Source organism: Chrysemys picta, chromosome 3 (assembly GCF_011386835.1).
Source record: "Chrysemys picta bellii isolate R12L10 chromosome 3, ASM1138683v2, whole genome shotgun sequence".
Classification (NCBI taxonomy): domain Eukaryota; kingdom Metazoa; phylum Chordata; order Testudines; family Emydidae; genus Chrysemys; species Chrysemys picta.
The window spans coordinates 168,299,142-168,316,284 of record NC_088793.1 but is presented as its reverse complement, the minus strand read 5'-3'; the positions used below and the strand labels follow the sequence as shown (position 1 = coordinate 168,316,284).

The 17,143-nt window shown below is 41.6% G+C and overlaps 1 protein-coding gene across 8 annotated transcripts in view; it reads left to right on the top strand.

The window, feature by feature from the left end:
• Positions 1-17,143, top strand: part of HHAT (hedgehog acyltransferase) — a 354,454-nt gene that overhangs the window by 215,825 nt on the left and 121,486 nt on the right. For all 8 annotated transcript variants that reach the window (XM_024101211.3, XM_005301226.4, XM_024101209.3 and 5 more), the window contains one exon: positions 5,167-5,368. In XM_024101211.3, the coding sequence (XP_023956979.2) occupies positions 5,167-5,368 (202 nt within the window). The remainder of the gene's footprint in view (positions 1-5,166; positions 5,369-17,143) is intronic.

Sequence of the window (17,143 nt, the reverse complement as noted above, 5' to 3'; positions counted from 1 at the left end):
TAAGCAAAGTACTTTTGGTAATGAAAAAGCACTTTTATGGTAGAATCTGTTTTACAAGCCACCACTATCCTCATCAAAGCTGCACAAAATAGCTGGAGTAGAGCCCCCAAGTCTGGCCATGAGATGACTTATCTGAATGACCTAATGTGCAAACAGGACCAGTCATTGTGAAGTGTAAATACAAATACATAGTTCTAGTGTAACTTATGCATGCTATACGGTGAGGTATGTACATGTTTTTTCATGATTTGAATAAACTAAGGCCTAATTCTTTAGCATCTTAGAGGAGCTTACACAAGCTATTCAGCCTGCATAAAAGAGAGGCAGACAAAATGGCAGAGGCAGCTTGGGAGGAGTCCTACAGCAATCAGCAGCATGTACTGCCTGCTGTAACAGCTGCTTAAAAATGCCAGGGTAGAGGCCTTGTAATGCAGCCCACCTGGAAGTCAGTGGGTTACTACCTAGGGTTACCATACTTAACAAATAAAAAAAGAGGACCCTCCACGGGGTCCTGACCCCGCCCATTTCCCACCCCAGCCCTGCCCCAACCCCGCCTCAACCGCGCCCTAACTCCGCCCCCTCCTCCCTCCCACTCCCAGCCACGCGGAAAGGGCTGCCCGAGCGCTACCGGCTTCACGGTTTGCCGGGCAGCCCCCAGACCCTGCGCCTCTGGCCGGCGCTTCCCCAGCGCAGCTGGAGCCCGGGAGGGGAAGCGCCCAGCCGGGGGCGCAGGGTCTGGAGGCTGCCCGGCAAACCATGAAGCCGGTAGCGCTTGGGCTTCGGGCAGCCCCCTTGCCTCCGGACCCTGCGCCCCCAGCCGGGCACTTCCCCTCCCAGGCTCCGGCGGCGCAGGGTCCGGAGGCATGGGGGCTGCCCAAAGCCCGTAGCGCTCGGCTCTTAAACAGAGCCGAAGAGTCGGGGAGGAGCAGAGCCGCCGCGGCCGGAGGTTCTGCTCCTCCCCTGACTCTTCGGCTCTGTTTAAGAGCCAGGCTGCCCGAGCGCTACCGGCTTCGGGCAGCCCCCGTGCCTCCGGACCCTGCGCCGCCGGAGCCGGGGAGGGGAAGTGCCCGGCCGGCGGCTGGGGTCCGGAGGCAAGGGGGCTGCCTGAAGCCCATAGCGCTCGGGCAGCTCGGCTCTTAAACAGAGCCGAAGAGTCAGGGGAGGAGCAGAGCAGCCGTGGGAGGGGAAGTGCCCGGCCGGCATTTTCCCGGACATGTTCGGCTTTTTGGCAATTTCCCCCGGACGGGGGTTTGATTGCCGAAAAGCCGGACATGTCTGGGAATAACCGGACGTATGGTAACCCTATTACTACCAGCAATGTTGACTAGAAGTCAGAGTGCTTTGTCAGTACTTTTCTTACTCTTGTATAGGAGTGCTAGAGAAGGAAGAGGCTCTGTCCTCTCTTCCCAGTCCCCACACATAGGTAGGCAGCATGCAGCTCTGTAGTGACAGGTTAAATGCTACTAAATATAGACAGTTTTTGGTTCACACACAACGTGCAAGGATGACACAGTATTTTAAAGAGTAATATTGAAAGCTGCATGCAAGGCTTTAGCCACATGACTCCCACTTTAATCAGTGAGAATTATAGAGCTAAAACGTCACTTGACTCTGAAAATTCACTGGGGAGTTTTCTAAACAAAATTTAAACTAATGCTGCTAATTAACCAACTGCTGGCATTAAACACTAAAAGTCAGAAAACTGTGCCCATTTTTCTCAGCACAGCAATCTGAACACTCACCTGGTGCGAGCCATTTGTGGCCATGTAAACCAATCTGAAATTGAAAAAATCAGTTTTTAATTAAAACTGGCATTTCTAAGCCTATTACTGGTAATATCCACCTTGGCAAAAATAGATATTGTTTGTGCTAACAGTAGCATTAGGAGCTCAGCACAAGAGATTGTAAAACAGTTTCCATACTGCTTGAATATCAGGAAGAAGACTTTGTTGTATGGAAAATGTTAATCATTATCTAGACATTAAGGGCCAGTCCAGCTCCCAGTGAAGTCAATAAAAGACTTCAATTGGTGTCAATGTTTATAGAATTGGATCTTTAATACATGAGTCAGGTCCTTGAGCTCCTTATTGGTCTGTAATTCTGGGTTTGTTATAAACGATGTCACACGTCCATAAGATGGTGTAACAGGGTATACGTTCTCTTTTGAGTTCTGAGGGGAACCCTCCTGAGCCAGTAAAACCCTGCTTCAGCTTTGCCTGTAAGAATCCCCGTAGGACGAGAATGCTATCTGTGAAGGGAAAAGAGGTGGTCTTGGCAAAACAGGGATTTACAGAGCGGTCTACTTTGCTGATGCTGGCTTTAGGGCCTAAAGCTGGCATTCTCTGAGCTGGCTGGCTTGGAACCACTTCTCTCTCCCAGCCTAATGGATGAGGCTGGCTGTTGGTGGTTACAACGTTCCATGTCTGAAAACCAGAAGAGTAGTCCACAGAGGAAACGATTATTAGCAATACTAACTAAAAGCAAGGCATGATGGGAAATAAAGGGAGTATATAAACAGTAGCCTTATCACAAAATAGAGTCCAAAAGGCACTCAAGCTGTTCTGACAGTCTGTCCTGAAAAGTGTGGGTAAGAAGAAAAAACTCTTCTTCTGTCTCTTATTTTTGTAATCCTTTGTTTTGTAATGATTTTGATGTGGACACATGTGAAGTGTTTGAAACAGTCAGAGAGTGGCTATGTCTTTTGTAGCAGGTTTCAGTAAAGGCCCCACAGGGGATCTTTCTATTTAGATTCCAAATACATGCCTCTTTGACCTGCAACAGGTGGCGACATATGGCAGAATACTGAGACAAGGCAATTTAATTACAAATGTGTATTATTCAAAAATGCAATTTACAATTTGTATGTAATGAGAAAAGATAGAACCAGAGCAGAAAATAATAACAAATGCCATATACAGATATAACTGTTGTATTTTCTGTCAATAGTCATACATTTTTATTTATTTTAGAAACACTTTATGAAAGTGTTTGAATGCAAAAATCAATATAAATGTAATAAGATTTTCTCTGTAGTGAGTGCTCCATATATGCACAAAGATATATTAATGTTAATACATTATGTCTAGTGAGATGGTAGCATTTGAAAATCATTGCATCACTTTTTTCATTTATATTACCTTTAATCATTATTATCATTTACCTTAGCTCTCATCCAATGATTGGGCCTATGACTTCAGAGATTAAGAGTAAAATGCTACGTTCATCTACCTAATAAGTTTTAAAATTAGTACTTACACTGTAATGTCTCTGAGTCTAGAATTTGATAAACGAACAGCAACATTTCCCTGGAGAAGTGCCATTGATTAATTTGCTGAATATAAATAGATTAGTACAGAATGTCGTCACCCTGAAAGAAAGGTGACTAAACTGAGTTGCCAGTGGTAACTCAAAAAAAAAAAAAGTAGCTAGAACGTATACTTGCCATTAACATACACAAACAGAAATCATAACTTCCTTGGATGAGAGTCCTCTCTGTCTTTTCATATTTGTGCCTGATCCTTCAAAGTGGGGGCATATAGAGGGATTTAGCTTTCTCTAAAGTCAATGGGAGTTACTGGACCTCAGTAATGGAAAGATTCTTTCTTTCTTTCTTCCTCAGAAATACAATGTCAAACTTCATGATTATGTTATGGTTGGTATTTTAATACAAAATAAACATGTGAATTGTAAATCCTAGAGTCACATGAATTACAGAAAATGGCTATGTCTAAGTTACTTCCAACTCTCTCTCTTGTTAGATATTTTTAAACTATATATTGTGACAGACCCAGACCAGTGGGGTACAGGAGTCTGGTAGAGGGCAAATATACTGGTCACTGGATGAGTAGTTTTCTGTTTCCTGAGTGACCAGAGCAGGGGCTGCACTAGGGTAATCAGGAACCTGCTAGAACCCGTTAAGGCAGGCAGGCTAATTAGGGCACCTGGAGCCAATTAAGAAGAAGCTGCTAGAATCAATTAAGGCAGGCTAATCAGGGCACCTGGGTTTTAAAAGGAGCTCACTTCAGTTTGTGGGGCGAGTGTGAGGAGCTGGGAGCAAAAGGCGCCAGGAGCCGAGAGTGAGAGGGTGTGCTGCTGGAGGACTGAGGAGCACAAGCGTTATCAGACACCAGGAGGAAGGTCCTGTGGTGAGAATAAGGAAAGTGTTTGGAGGAGGCCATGGGGAAGTAGCCCAGGGAGTTGTAGCTGTCATGCAGCTGTTACAGGAGGCACTATAGACAGCTGCAGTCCACAGGGCCCTGGGCTGGAACCCGGAGTAGAGGGCGGGCCCGGGTTCCCCCCAAACCTCCCAATTGACCTGGACTGTGGGTTCTTCCAGAGGGCAAGGTCTCTGGGCTGTTCCCCAACCCACATGGTGAATCTCTGAGGCAAGAAAATAAGCCAGTAAGGACCCACAAAGATAGAGGAGGAACTTTGTCACTCTCTCTATATATATATATAGAGAGAGAGAGAGAGAGATTTATTTTTGTATGGTACCATGAAAGATGAGTACCCGGGTATGATCAAGATGATTAAATACTAGAGCTGTCTAGAAAAGGTTAAGTATTTTCTATGCAAAGTTTTCAAAAAAGATTCACAGAATTTGTTGCCAAAAATTTGATAGACTATAGTTTTGTATAGAGAAAAGGCTGTTTTTTGTTTGTTTAAAAATATCTAACAAACATTTCTATTAGTTCTATGAAATACTGATTCATAAAACCATTAAGTATGTGTAAAAATCATCAGACATTGTATAAGTAAAAAATAAGCAAGTTAGTTTTAAGATAAGTATTTAACATTTTATTGTTTTTGTTTTTGAGAGAATCTTTATTATTCTAAATTCATGGGAGGTTGGTTATATGAACTTCCTTCTTACATAAATTGATTTCCTTCTACACCAAGTGGGAGTGGAGTTTAGCCAGTGTTCGCTTAATGCAAATTTCCATTGTCCATAGACGTATCTTCTTGACAAATGCTGTATGTTAACATTTCATGAAGTTGTCTGCTGCTTTGCAGAAACTATGTCAAGTTCTGGAATGGGAAAATGTCGGGTCATTAGTCAAATGAGTCCTAACCCTGCTCTAAAATCAAATTTATTTTGCAGCGGATACATTACCAAGATTTTAATAAGGTCTTAATAACATTGCTTATTTATCATTTCCCCTGCAGGTACATCTACATCCCAATGGGAGGATCCCGTGGCAGTATGTTTGGGATGTTGTTTTCCACAGCCATCACTTTTTCTTTTGTAAGCTATTGGCACGGGGGCCATAACTACCTTTGGTTCTGGGCAGCACTTAACTGGCTTGGAGTAATTGCAGAAAATGGAGTCAAGAGGCTACTTTCTGTTTCACTTGTTCGAGACTTAATTGTAAGTTGAATCCCCTTGTGCTTCATGTTCATTTGAAATTCAAGTTTGGATTTTTTTTAGAGCTAGATTAAACTTAGTACTTAATGGATACAATGGTTGGTGCATTTTCCCCAGTCTGCCTACACTGCATAAGTAAAGATGTGCAGTACGTCAGCTAACCAGACTGTGAGGGCTAGCAGTAGTGCAGACATGTTCTATGCTATGGTAGTGTGAGCAAACAATGGCCAAGTTAATATAGCATCAAAATTAGGAGGTAACTTATCTGATTTCTAATTTCACTCTGGGCTGCCATTTCGATTGCTTTATGCTATTTAAAAGTAATTATAAATTAGGAATGTGTCTTATTTAGTTACATCTCTTAAAATAAGTGTGTTTGTATCAGCCTCCCATAGTAAAATGCACTAGTGTGATGTACTGGGAATCATATGGCACCAAAAGGTTGAGTAAGGATAGCAAATTTGTCCTTAAAGAATTCAGTACCGACTCCGATGCTGCTCTCTCTTCTCCCAGACCTGATATCACAGAACCAGGGTGGAATGCTCCACCCAAACCTCAACACTCTCCACATGACAGTTTGGAAGCTCCATGGTTAAATCCCGAAGAGCTGGCCTGTTCGGAGCAAGTCCATCAGGTTCTGCTAGGTAGCAGGAAGCTCTCTACCAGAGCTGCATGCCTTGCCAAGTGGAAGCGTTTTTCCATTTGGTCTTCCCAGCAAGGTCTCTTGCCCATCCGGTCGTCACTGCAAACCATTCTGGAGTATTTGCTACATCTGAAACCACAAGGTCTGGCAATTTCATCAGTTAAAGTACACCTGGCATCGATTTTTGGCGTTTCACATCCCGGTAGATGAGTGATCAGTGTTTTTTCACATGAGATGACCATTTGTTTTCTCAAGGGCCTAGAAAGACTACACCCACAGTTTCGGGAGCCCATTCCCCTGTGGGACTTAAACCTGGTCATGTCAAAACACACAGGCCCCTTGTTTGAGCTACTGGCAACATGTCCCCTGTCGTACTTTTCCTGGAAGGTGGTCTTTCTGATGGCTATCACTTCAGCCAGGAGGATCTCAGAGATCAGGGCCCTTATGTCAGAACCCCCGTACACTGTTTTCTTTAAGGACAAGGTACAACTTCGTCCTCACCCTACGTTCCTCCCAAAGGTGGTTTTGCAATTTCACAGTAATCAAGCTATTTTTTTCCCCTGAAACTACGTGCGAACAGGGAGGAGCAACATCTCCACACACTGGCTTTCTATATTGAGAGCACAAGACGGTTCCGTAGACCACGCAGCTCTTTGTGGCAGTAACATACAGGATGAAGGGCCTTCCTATTTCAGCTCAGAGGATTGCATCCTGGATCACATTGTGCATCCACACATGCTACAAGCAGGCGGGGGTCCCGCCACCAGCTATAGTGATGACCCATTTTACGAGGATGCAAGCTTTGTCAGCGGTGTTCCTGTCCAGGTGCCAATCCAGGATATCTGCAAAGTGGCAATTTGGTTGTTGGTACATACATTTTCGTCCCTCTGTGCCATCACCCAGCAAGCTAAAGATGACGCTCAGTTTGGTCAAGCTGTGTTGCAGTCAGCGTGTCCATGCATTCTGATCCCAACTCCCATGGTACTGCTTGGGAGTCACCTAACATGCAATGCACATGTGCAAGCACTTTAATTAAAAACAGTTACTAATGTTGTTGTTCTTCGAGATGTGTGTTGCACGTGTCCATTCCATGATCCATCCTTCTAACTCTGTTGGAGTTGACTGGCAAGAAAGAACTGAGGGAGTTCAGGGTCGACAGGACCTCTTATACCAGCGCATGAGCACCTGGCACCACAGGATACTAGCACTGACCCAATGGATATCTTTGAAAGAAAAATGTCTGGCGACTGTGCACACAGCGCCCGCACACCTAGTGTGCAATGGATGTGCAACAAATCTTGAAAAACAACGGTTATAGAAAGGTTAGTAACTGTTTGGTTTTTTTACTGACTCATGTAGCAGCACCTGTACCACTAGCTCAAACATGTGCATTATAAATACTTGCCGTGCAACTGAGATACACAGTGCAATTGAGATGCACGCAGGTGTAAAGATTTTATTTCAACAGGAAGTCTAGTTGAAGCTAGACAAATTCAGACTGGAAATAAGGTATAAAATTTTAACAGTGAGAGTAAATTAATCATTGGAATAATTTACCAAATGTTTTGGTGGCTTCTCCATCACTGACAATTTTAAATCAAGATTGGATGTTTTTCTAAAAGATCCGCTGTGGGAATTATTTTGGGGAGGTTCTGTGGCCTGTGTTACACAGGAGGCCAGACTAGGTGATCATAATGCTCCCTTCTGGCCTTAGAATTTTTTAATCCCTTCACTGGGTTGGCTCTCCAGGGGCTAATAGATGTAAAAAGTGAAAGCTTATTTTTGTGACACAAATAAGCAGATGTGATTCTGAATAAACACAGGGAGCAGAATACATCTGAGTGACATTTTTACACAGTCAGTTTGCTGACCCTAACCCTGCAACATAGTTAAGGTTGTGTTAGAGTTCAGTGTTACAGGAGCTTTAAACCTTTATTTTATAAAAATCAAGTTGAAATTGCATTAAACTCATGGAATCTAAACTTTGAGCACTACTTGAATGTTTGTGGTTGTTTGCTGAAAAATGAACGGATACAGAGATAATACCAAGAGTTTATAAATCACCTCTTTTGGCATTTTTTCATGGGATCATCTCACTTTTTCTTTGTACCTCTTTTGCAAGTAATCTAAAGCATTCTGAGACCCCTCTTTGGCACGTTGTTGCTCCTCATGCACTGATTAGATATAGGCATAAGGAGAATCAGGCCCTATATTTCCTATTTTCACAAGTACAGTTGCACTGTATTCAGAGTGAACTGGACATACACCTCTACCTCGATATAATGCTGTCTCGGGAGCCAAAAAATCTTACCATGTTATAGGTGAAACCGCGTTATATCGAACTTGCTTTGATCCACCGGAGTGCGCAGCCCCGCCCGCCCCAGAGCACTGCTTTACCATGTTATATCCGAATTCGTGTTATATCGGGTCGCATTATATTGAGGCAGAGGCGTATTGAAATTAAAACATGGTCCAAAACATGTTGTTTTCACAGCTCTGAATGAAATTTGATGGTTTTCTTTGAGGTTTTACTCCACCATTTGGGCTTAAATTAACCTGGATGCAATATTTGAGGGGAGAGAAACTACATGAACAGAAACCATCTCGAAAGTTTGTTGAAACTGATCTTAATTAAAAAAAAAAAAGTTTGATCTGAAATCAGTCAGTTCTCTTTCAGTTCCTTAACAGTGCTGTGCTTTATGCATCCAGCTGTAGAGTAGTCCCCCAACTGTACTGTTTTCTTTTTGTGATTCACTGAGAAATATTGCTGTATGAAGTTATCAAAAAGCATTTATGGAAAAATACAAATACCCTAAAGGAAACTACAGTGAAACTCAGTAATATTTTAATCCATTTATCAAAGCACTTTTATTTCTCCATTCAAAGCAGATGAAACCGTAATAAATATTGTGCAAAGAAAGCTGGTCCGTATCCGAGGCATTTTATTAGAGTTAAAAAAATAAAAAGTGGCTTTTGGCAACTCTTGTTTCTTTTAGAGTCCCATTGCTTGGGACACTTGAAACTAGACTCAACAAAGTAATAGAGTTTTGTAGCCCACAATCCTAAATTAGTCCCTGATACAGGGGAAAAAGGTCCCAGTCCTGCTCCATTGGAAGTCAATGGCAGAATTTCTGTCGATATTAAAAAAGCAGTATCAGGCCATTTTAAAAAACAGATTTCTAGGATTCTGTGATTTAGTCTGCTCTATTTGAAGTAAGAAAATAAACCATACATTTGCATATATTTAAGATATAACAAGTTGGCTCCCCCCATTAAATGATTATTTTAACTAACTTATTACTTGATGTTCTTTATTATAGCTTTTGGACAGTTTCCAAAAATTCCATTACAAAAAATAATAATAATAATGTAAAGAGATGCTGTCAGCCATTCTTGGGTTTAAATGGTTCCTGCTAAATTTTTTTAATCTCAATTGAAACCATAACATTTACATTCCTGTTTCTTCCACATTAAAATGCAAGACGTGTGTCTCAAGCTAGGAAAGAAACTAAAATTAAATGGAATGTAACTTTTAAAAAAATACTGTACTTAATGAACCTGTGGCTTATTAATTAAAACTAAAAATGTTGTCCTTAAAGAACTAAGCACAGAAGTGAATCAATTTGGAAGCATCCATTTATTTTAAACACTGTCTATTTTACAATGATGGGCACTATCCCTTTATACAATCTTTTAGTCTTTTTGTCTAAAATATTTCACCAAGTTTTGTATTTAAATCTGCATTTATGACTGCAGTAAAATAGAATGATAAGTCAATTTCAATGTACCATAACTCTGACACAAGGCATCAGTGGTCAAAGCACTAGCTTTCTTTGTGGTTTCAGAAAAGAGGTGTTATTTTTTTTAATCCTTTTTTGCACATATAGGTCCAGTTTCATAGTAATTTCCATATTTTTCACATTGTCTTAATGCACAGCAGAGTTTCTTTTTATAAAAATGAATTTCACTTGTTTACCTCCATAGTAAAATAACTCCTACAGTACTGGGGACCAGAGGCAAGAATGGTGACATTCGTATTTTCAGCTTTGGAGAGAGCTTTATTTTAGTAATTTTAAGAGCAGGGTTTTTTTTTATTTTGTTTAAATAAAACAGTGTATTTTGCAATCTCTGAGTCCTATCCTTGGAGCTATAGAAATCTGCAGACATTAAGATGTCAGTTTTTATGTCCTGAACCTGTAAAGAGGTAGACATGAGTAACTTTACTCAGGAAGTTTTCCATTAAAATCATGAGTTAAGTTGCTCATGTGCATAGGTGTTGGCAGGATTGGGCCTTATCCTACAAACACTTGCTCCTATATGTAAATGTACTGATGTGAATAGTCCTGTTAAAGGCAATGTGACTAATAACACAAGTAAAGTTGGGCACATTTGTTAACTGTTTGCTAGATCAGGGCCTAAAGGCCAGTAAAGTCAATGGAAAGACACCTATTGACTGGATCCTGTGGCTATAAATAGTTAACAATGCATTTTTGAAAGGAAAATTCATTCTTAGGAATGTAATTCGCCTAAATTAAATAAGGTAACTATAATGCCCCCTGCAGCACCTGAACCTCAGTTATAGCCTCTCAACATGGGTCCCACACTCTTTTGGGCTTTATCCAGGTAATTGAGGGTGCTCAGCACCTCCCAGAGGATTAAGCCTTTAATGAGCACATGCCTCTTCAGTACGTTAAGACATGCTTAGCTAGTTTCCAGCACATACTAAGCTTTGATGACCTTTATTATGCAGGAAATGTATCACTTCATTTGCTGGATGTAAATTTTTCTGTCACTTGCTGTATGAGGGTCAAGAGCCTGTATCTAAACCTTTCTCTTTTAAATGACAGAATGATGTATGTACTTGCACATTTTACTTGAAACATATTGGTTCTATTAGATGAAAGCTATTTCCAGTAATAGTTTCTGCATAATGGATGACCTTTTATTTGGACTGAAATCTATTTTATTTATTTATTTCCTTAAGCTGTAGGTTTGGAAGATTTACCCCCTTTCCCTGCCTCTGAGCAGCTGTACGGAGTTGGAATAACATACATAGTTTTAAAACATATAACTTAGACTCTCACTCCAGGATGCCATTTATTGAGATTCCCAGTGTTGTCATCTCCTGAGACAACAAAAGCCTGAGTAATGGATGGGCCGTACATCATATTCCAAAGATCAGCTCATTTGGATTCTGCAGGACCAAATGAGGGAGTGATGTTCAGAGCTGACAGCCCTCTACCTAGGATGTACTCAGACCTTCAAATCTATGGGAGCATAAGGAAGAGTGCTCACCTGACCACAGTGATCCCATTGGCTCATAGAGAGAGAGAGAGAAGGATTCTCAGGTAGCCAGAACCCATATGACTTTACAAATCAATTAAAACTCCATCAGTTGTCCCAGAAGTGAACAGTAGCAGATCCCACTCAATATACCCTTCCAGCTTGACTGTGAACCACTGATAACTACTCTCTGGGAATGGTTTTCCGACCAGTTCTGCACCCACCTTATAATAGCTCCATCTAGGTTGTATTTCCCTAGTTTGTTTATGAGAAGGTAATGCAAGACAGTATCAAAAGCTTTACTAAAGTCAAGATATACCACATCTAACGCTTCGCCCCATTCACAAAGCTTGTCACCCTGTTAAAGAAAGCTATTAGGTTGGTTTGACACCATTTGTTCTTGACAAATCCATGCTGACTGTTAATTATCACCTTATCTTCTGGGTGTCCGCAAATTAATTGATTGCACTGAAGTTAAGCTGACTGGTCTGTAATTCCCCTGGTTTCATTCCCCTTTTTATAGATGGACACTATGGGTATGTCTATACTATCCACTGGATCGGCGGGCAGCGATCTATCCACCAGGGGTTGATTTATCGCATCTAGTTTAGACACGATAAATCAACCCCACCCCCCGAGCGCTCTCCCGTCGACTCCTGTATTCCACTGGAGACGCAGGCAGAATCGACGGGGGAGCGGCAGCAGTCGGCTCACCGCAGTGAAGACACTGCGGTGAGTAGATCTAAGTACATTGACTTCAGCTATGTTATTCACGTAGCTGAAGTTGCGTAACTTAGGCCTTGGCTACACTTACCCGCAAGTCCGACGGCTGGAAATCGAACTTCTGGGTTCGACTTATCGCGTCTAGTCTGGACGCGATAAGTCGAACCCGGAAGTGCTCGCCGTCGACTGCGGTACTCCAGCTCGCCGAGAGGAGTACCGCGGAGTCGACGGGGGAGCCTGCCTGCCGAGTGTGGACCAAGGTAAGTTTGAACTAATTCGAACTAAGGTACTTCGAACTTCAGCTACGTTATTCACGTAGCTGAAGTTGCATACCTTAGTTCGAATTAGGGGGGGTAGTGTAGACCAAGCCTTAGATCAATCTCTTCCCCCTCGCCCCTCCTGAGTGTAGACCAGGCCTATATTTGCCCTTTTCCAGCCCTCTGGGATCTCACCCATCTTCCATGACTTTTCAAAGATAATTGCTAATGTCTCAGATATCTCCTCAGTCAGCTCCTTGAGTATTCTAGGATGTATTTAATCAGGCCCTGGTGACTTGAAAACATCTAACTTGGCTAAGTAATTTTTAACTTGTTCTTTCCCTAGTTTTGCATCTTATCCTGCCTCATTTTTACTGGCATTCATTAAATTAGATGTGCAATTGCTACTAAACTTTTTGGTGAAAACTGAAACGAAAAAGTCATTTAGCACTTCTGCCATTTTCTGTTATTGTTTTTTCTCCCTCATTGAGTAATGGGCCTATTCTTTCCTTGGTCTTCCCCTTGTTTCTAATATATTTATAGACTGTTTTCTTGTTACCCTTTATGTCTCTAGCTAGTTTAATCTCGTTTTGTGCCTTGGCCTTTCTAATTTAGTCCCTACATACTTGTGTTGTTTATGTTCATCCTTTGTCATTTGACCTAGTTTCCACTTTTTGAGTTTCAGATCATTGAAGATCTCCTGGTTAAGCCAGGGTGGTCTCTTCCCATACTTCCTATATTTCCTATGCAGTGGGATAGTTTGCTCTTGTGCCCTTAATAATGTCTCTGAAAACTGCCAACTGTCTTCAGTTGTTTTTTGCCTTAGACTTGCTTCCCAAGGGATCTTACCTACCAACTACCTGAGTTTGCTAAAGTCTGCCTTCTTGAAATCCATTTTCTTTATCGTGCTGTTTTCCCTCCTACCATGCCTTAGAATCATGAACTCTATCATTTCATGATCACTTTCACCCAAGCTGCCTTCCACTTTCAAATTCTCAACTAGTTCTTCCCTCTTTGTCAAAATCAAATCTAGAACACCATCTCACCTACTAAAAATCAACAGAGGGTCCTGTGGCACCTTTAAGACTAACAGAAGTATTGGGAGCATAAGCTTTTGTGGGTAAGAACCTCACTTCTTCAGATGCAAGATACTTGACACCATGCAAGGCACTGCATTTAGCCGTATGGAATGGAAATCTTACTTGACCCCATCTCCCCTACTGGCTTTCTCCACCTTCTGGAAAAAAAAATTTATCTCCAGTACATTCCAAGAACTTGTTGGATAATTTGTGCCCTGCTGTGTTGTTTTCTCAACAGATGTCTGGGTAGTTGAAGTCCCGCATCACCAAGTCCTGTTGCTTTGGATGATTTTGTTAGTTGTTTATACAAAGCCTCATCCGGGAAGCTTATCTTTCTGGTTAGGTGGTCTGTAATAGACCCCTACCATGACATCACCCTTGTTTTTTACTCCTTTTATCCTTACACAGAGATTTTCGACAAGTCTGTTTCCTAACGGCTCAGATACGGGCCCCTGGCAGGCAACGTACCTCCTGGGATGCTATGTCAGGCCAACAGATAGGTGCCTCCCTCCCCCTCAGAAGAGAGTCATCCACCCTCACTGGACTCTCTCTGTTTCCAGACCATCCCAGACACTGTTTGGTCAACATTCTACTTTGATGATACACGTTGATGTGTTTTTAAAAGTTGCCCAGCTCCTCAAACCCACCCAATTTTCATTTTTATGCTCACTTTAAAAATTATGTGAATTTGTATAGTTTGGTAAAGCTTTGTCAAAATCTCCAGTCGTTCATTTATCCCATATGGTCCTCCAGCTGCTCAGTCACGCCCTAGACTCCATTTTTGGTATTCTTAACCGTAGATAAATAAAATAACCAATAACCATTAGTCAAAATATGTCATTTCCCTTCTCTACATCCCATCCTCATTCAGCTCTTCACCCATTTTCCTGGTTTTATATAGTGCCATTATTTTTGGCAAGTAACTACAGTCCAGATTACCCAGATTTAGAAGACACTTCAAGGTATTACTCCTCAGACTGTTGAGAGCTATTATCATTGCAGTGTCTGGGGAAGAGGTTTGAGGAGGGTAGCTCTCATGCCTAAGTGTATCTCTTAAGGGAAAAACCCAAGAATCTTACTCAGAACAACTGGATCTCTTATATTGCTGCCTCATAGAGGTAAGCATGCTCTTAGCAATATCCTTTGGTCATAATGCTGGGTGGAGAGAAGGTCCCTGGTGACAACTAGTAAAAGGAAAATTTCAGTACATGGTCCAAGAGTTAAAAATTTGATTTTTCCAAAGTTTCATCTTCAGTTACATACTCATATCACTTGTGCAACTGTAATCCTGATGCATTAATCAAAACAGTCCACATATATTTTGCCTTCTAACTTTTTTATAACCTTTATATCAACAACACATTGCAAAAATATTTTATTTTGTACATTTGTACAATAAGGCAAACTGAAATGAGTCAGCTGGCTGTCGTCAGTATTAGCACAGAATGCATTTAATGTTCCCCTCTAACATAATTTGGATTACAAACCCAAGTCCTATATTAAAATCCCTTATAAACTTCAAATGCTAGAGACTCAACAATCTTAAATCGCAAATCACACTTATCCTTCATATCTTCGTGGTTGAAAATCAAGGATCAAGCCAGCATTTTGTGTCCCATCCATGAAAGTTCTTTGCTCAATGCATGGAGAATAGGCAATAGTGCAGTATATGTTCTGAATAAAAGTAAAAAGAAGAACAGGAGGACTTGTGGCACCTTAGAGACTAACAAATTTATTAGAGCATAAGCTTTCGTGGACTACAGCCCACTTCTTCGGATGCATATAGAATGGAACATATATTGAGGAGATATATATACACACAGACAGAGAGCATAAACAGGTGGGAGTTGTCTTACCACCTCTGAGAGGCCAATTAATTAAGAGAAAACAAACTTTTGAAGTGATAATCAAGCTAGCTCAGTACAGACAGTTAGATAACAAGTGTGAGACTACTTACAAGGGGAGATAGATTCAATGTTTGTAATGGCTCAGCCATTCCCAGTCTTTATTCAAACCGGAGTTGATTGTGTCTAGTTTGCATATCAATTCTAGCTCAGCAGTTTCTCGTTGGAGTCTGTTTTTGAAGTTTTTCTGTTGTAATATAGCCACCCGCAGGTCTGTCACTGAATGACCAGACAGGTTAAAGTGTTCTCCCACTGGTTTTTGAGTATTTTGATTCCTGATGTCAGATTTGTGTCCATTAATTCTTTTGCGTAGAGACTGTCCGGTTTGGCCAATGTACATGGCAGAGGGGCATTGCTGGCACATGATGGCATATATCACATTGGTAGATGTGCAGGTGAATGAGCCCCTGATGGTATGGCTGATGTGATTAGGTCCTATGATGATGTCACTGGAATAGATATGTGGACAGAGTTGGCATCGGGGTTTGTTACAAGGATAGGTTCCTGGGTTAGTGGTTTTGTTCAGTGATGTGTGGTTGCTGGTGAGTATTTGCTTTAGGTTCGGGGGTTGTCTGTAAGCGAGGACAGGTCTGTCTCCCAAGATCTGTGAGAGTAAAGGATCATCTTTCAGGATAGGTTGTAGATCTCTGATGATGCGCTGGAGAGGTTTTAGTTGGGGGCTGAAGGTGACAGCTAGTGGTGTTCTGTTATTTTAGAACTGTTATTACAGCTAGTGGTGTCTGTTCTTGTAGACAGGCCCAACAAAGAAAATAACAGAACACCACTAGCTGTCACCTCTGCGTGCTGCCCCGTCCACAGGCGCTGCCCAAAAACTGGACACCTGGCAACTCTAATTATGCTGAGCCAAATCTAGCAATAGTTGCTGCCCTCAGATTACCTTGACCCAACAGAGTGCAGTAGTAGTTCATCTTTCCCAGTGACTGGTTGAGAGGGAGGTTTAGGCTGCACTTATTTACACCAGGGACTGGAGTACAGACTGCCGAGGATCAGGACAAGTGCAGAAGTTGCTTAAAGCAACATTTGTACACGCTTCGCCGATGTTGCACTTTGTGTTTCTGGGCCCCATCAGAGGGTCTGAATGATGTGGGATTGTCGTTTTTTGTGTATATGCCGAGAGGCCATGATAGGTTTATCTTTACAGATTGGAAAAATAGATAAATAAATCAAATGTAAGGGCAGTCAGCTATAGACTCCGGACTGTGAATGAAAGGGGCCAATCAGCAAGGATGCAAATACAAGATTTTTGGTCAAGTGGCCACAACTTTTTTGTAACTTAAACACCAAACAATTCATTAAATGACACCTTTCTTGGCAGCAGAAAAAGGGGGAGATGAGGATTTCAGATTCCACAACTGAACACCAGCTTCCAAAGAAACTAGACAGCTGAAGTCAGAACTTATAGTAACTGCTGGCATTTTTCTTGAAGCAGTGGAATTGATCATCTAGAGCGTGAAACAGCACAGAGAAGAGCTTTTGAAATGTCTGTCTTGGAGACAAACTGTCAGATCTTGAGAAGAATCAACAGAGTGATAAATATTTAAATCACAAATATTATTGCTGTTAATCAAGACTCACCTCAGTCCTTTCTCACTGGTAAATTACTGCTTCCACTGGGTTAATTTGGACACAGTAGGTGCTCAGGTACTTTCATAACTGGATTTTTCTGCATAACATGAGACGTTAGAAAAAACAGTTTGATTTTTCTATCTTTGTTACCGATGTGTAGAAAGTTCAAACACTCCCAAGAAAATCTTTACTGCTTTGTGGATCAATTCCTAGCGGAATAATGAAAATTAGCTACAGCATAGCCCTCAATAGTTCAATGAAGCAACTGTTTCTGTGCTGAAATGCTACAGTAATAAAAGACT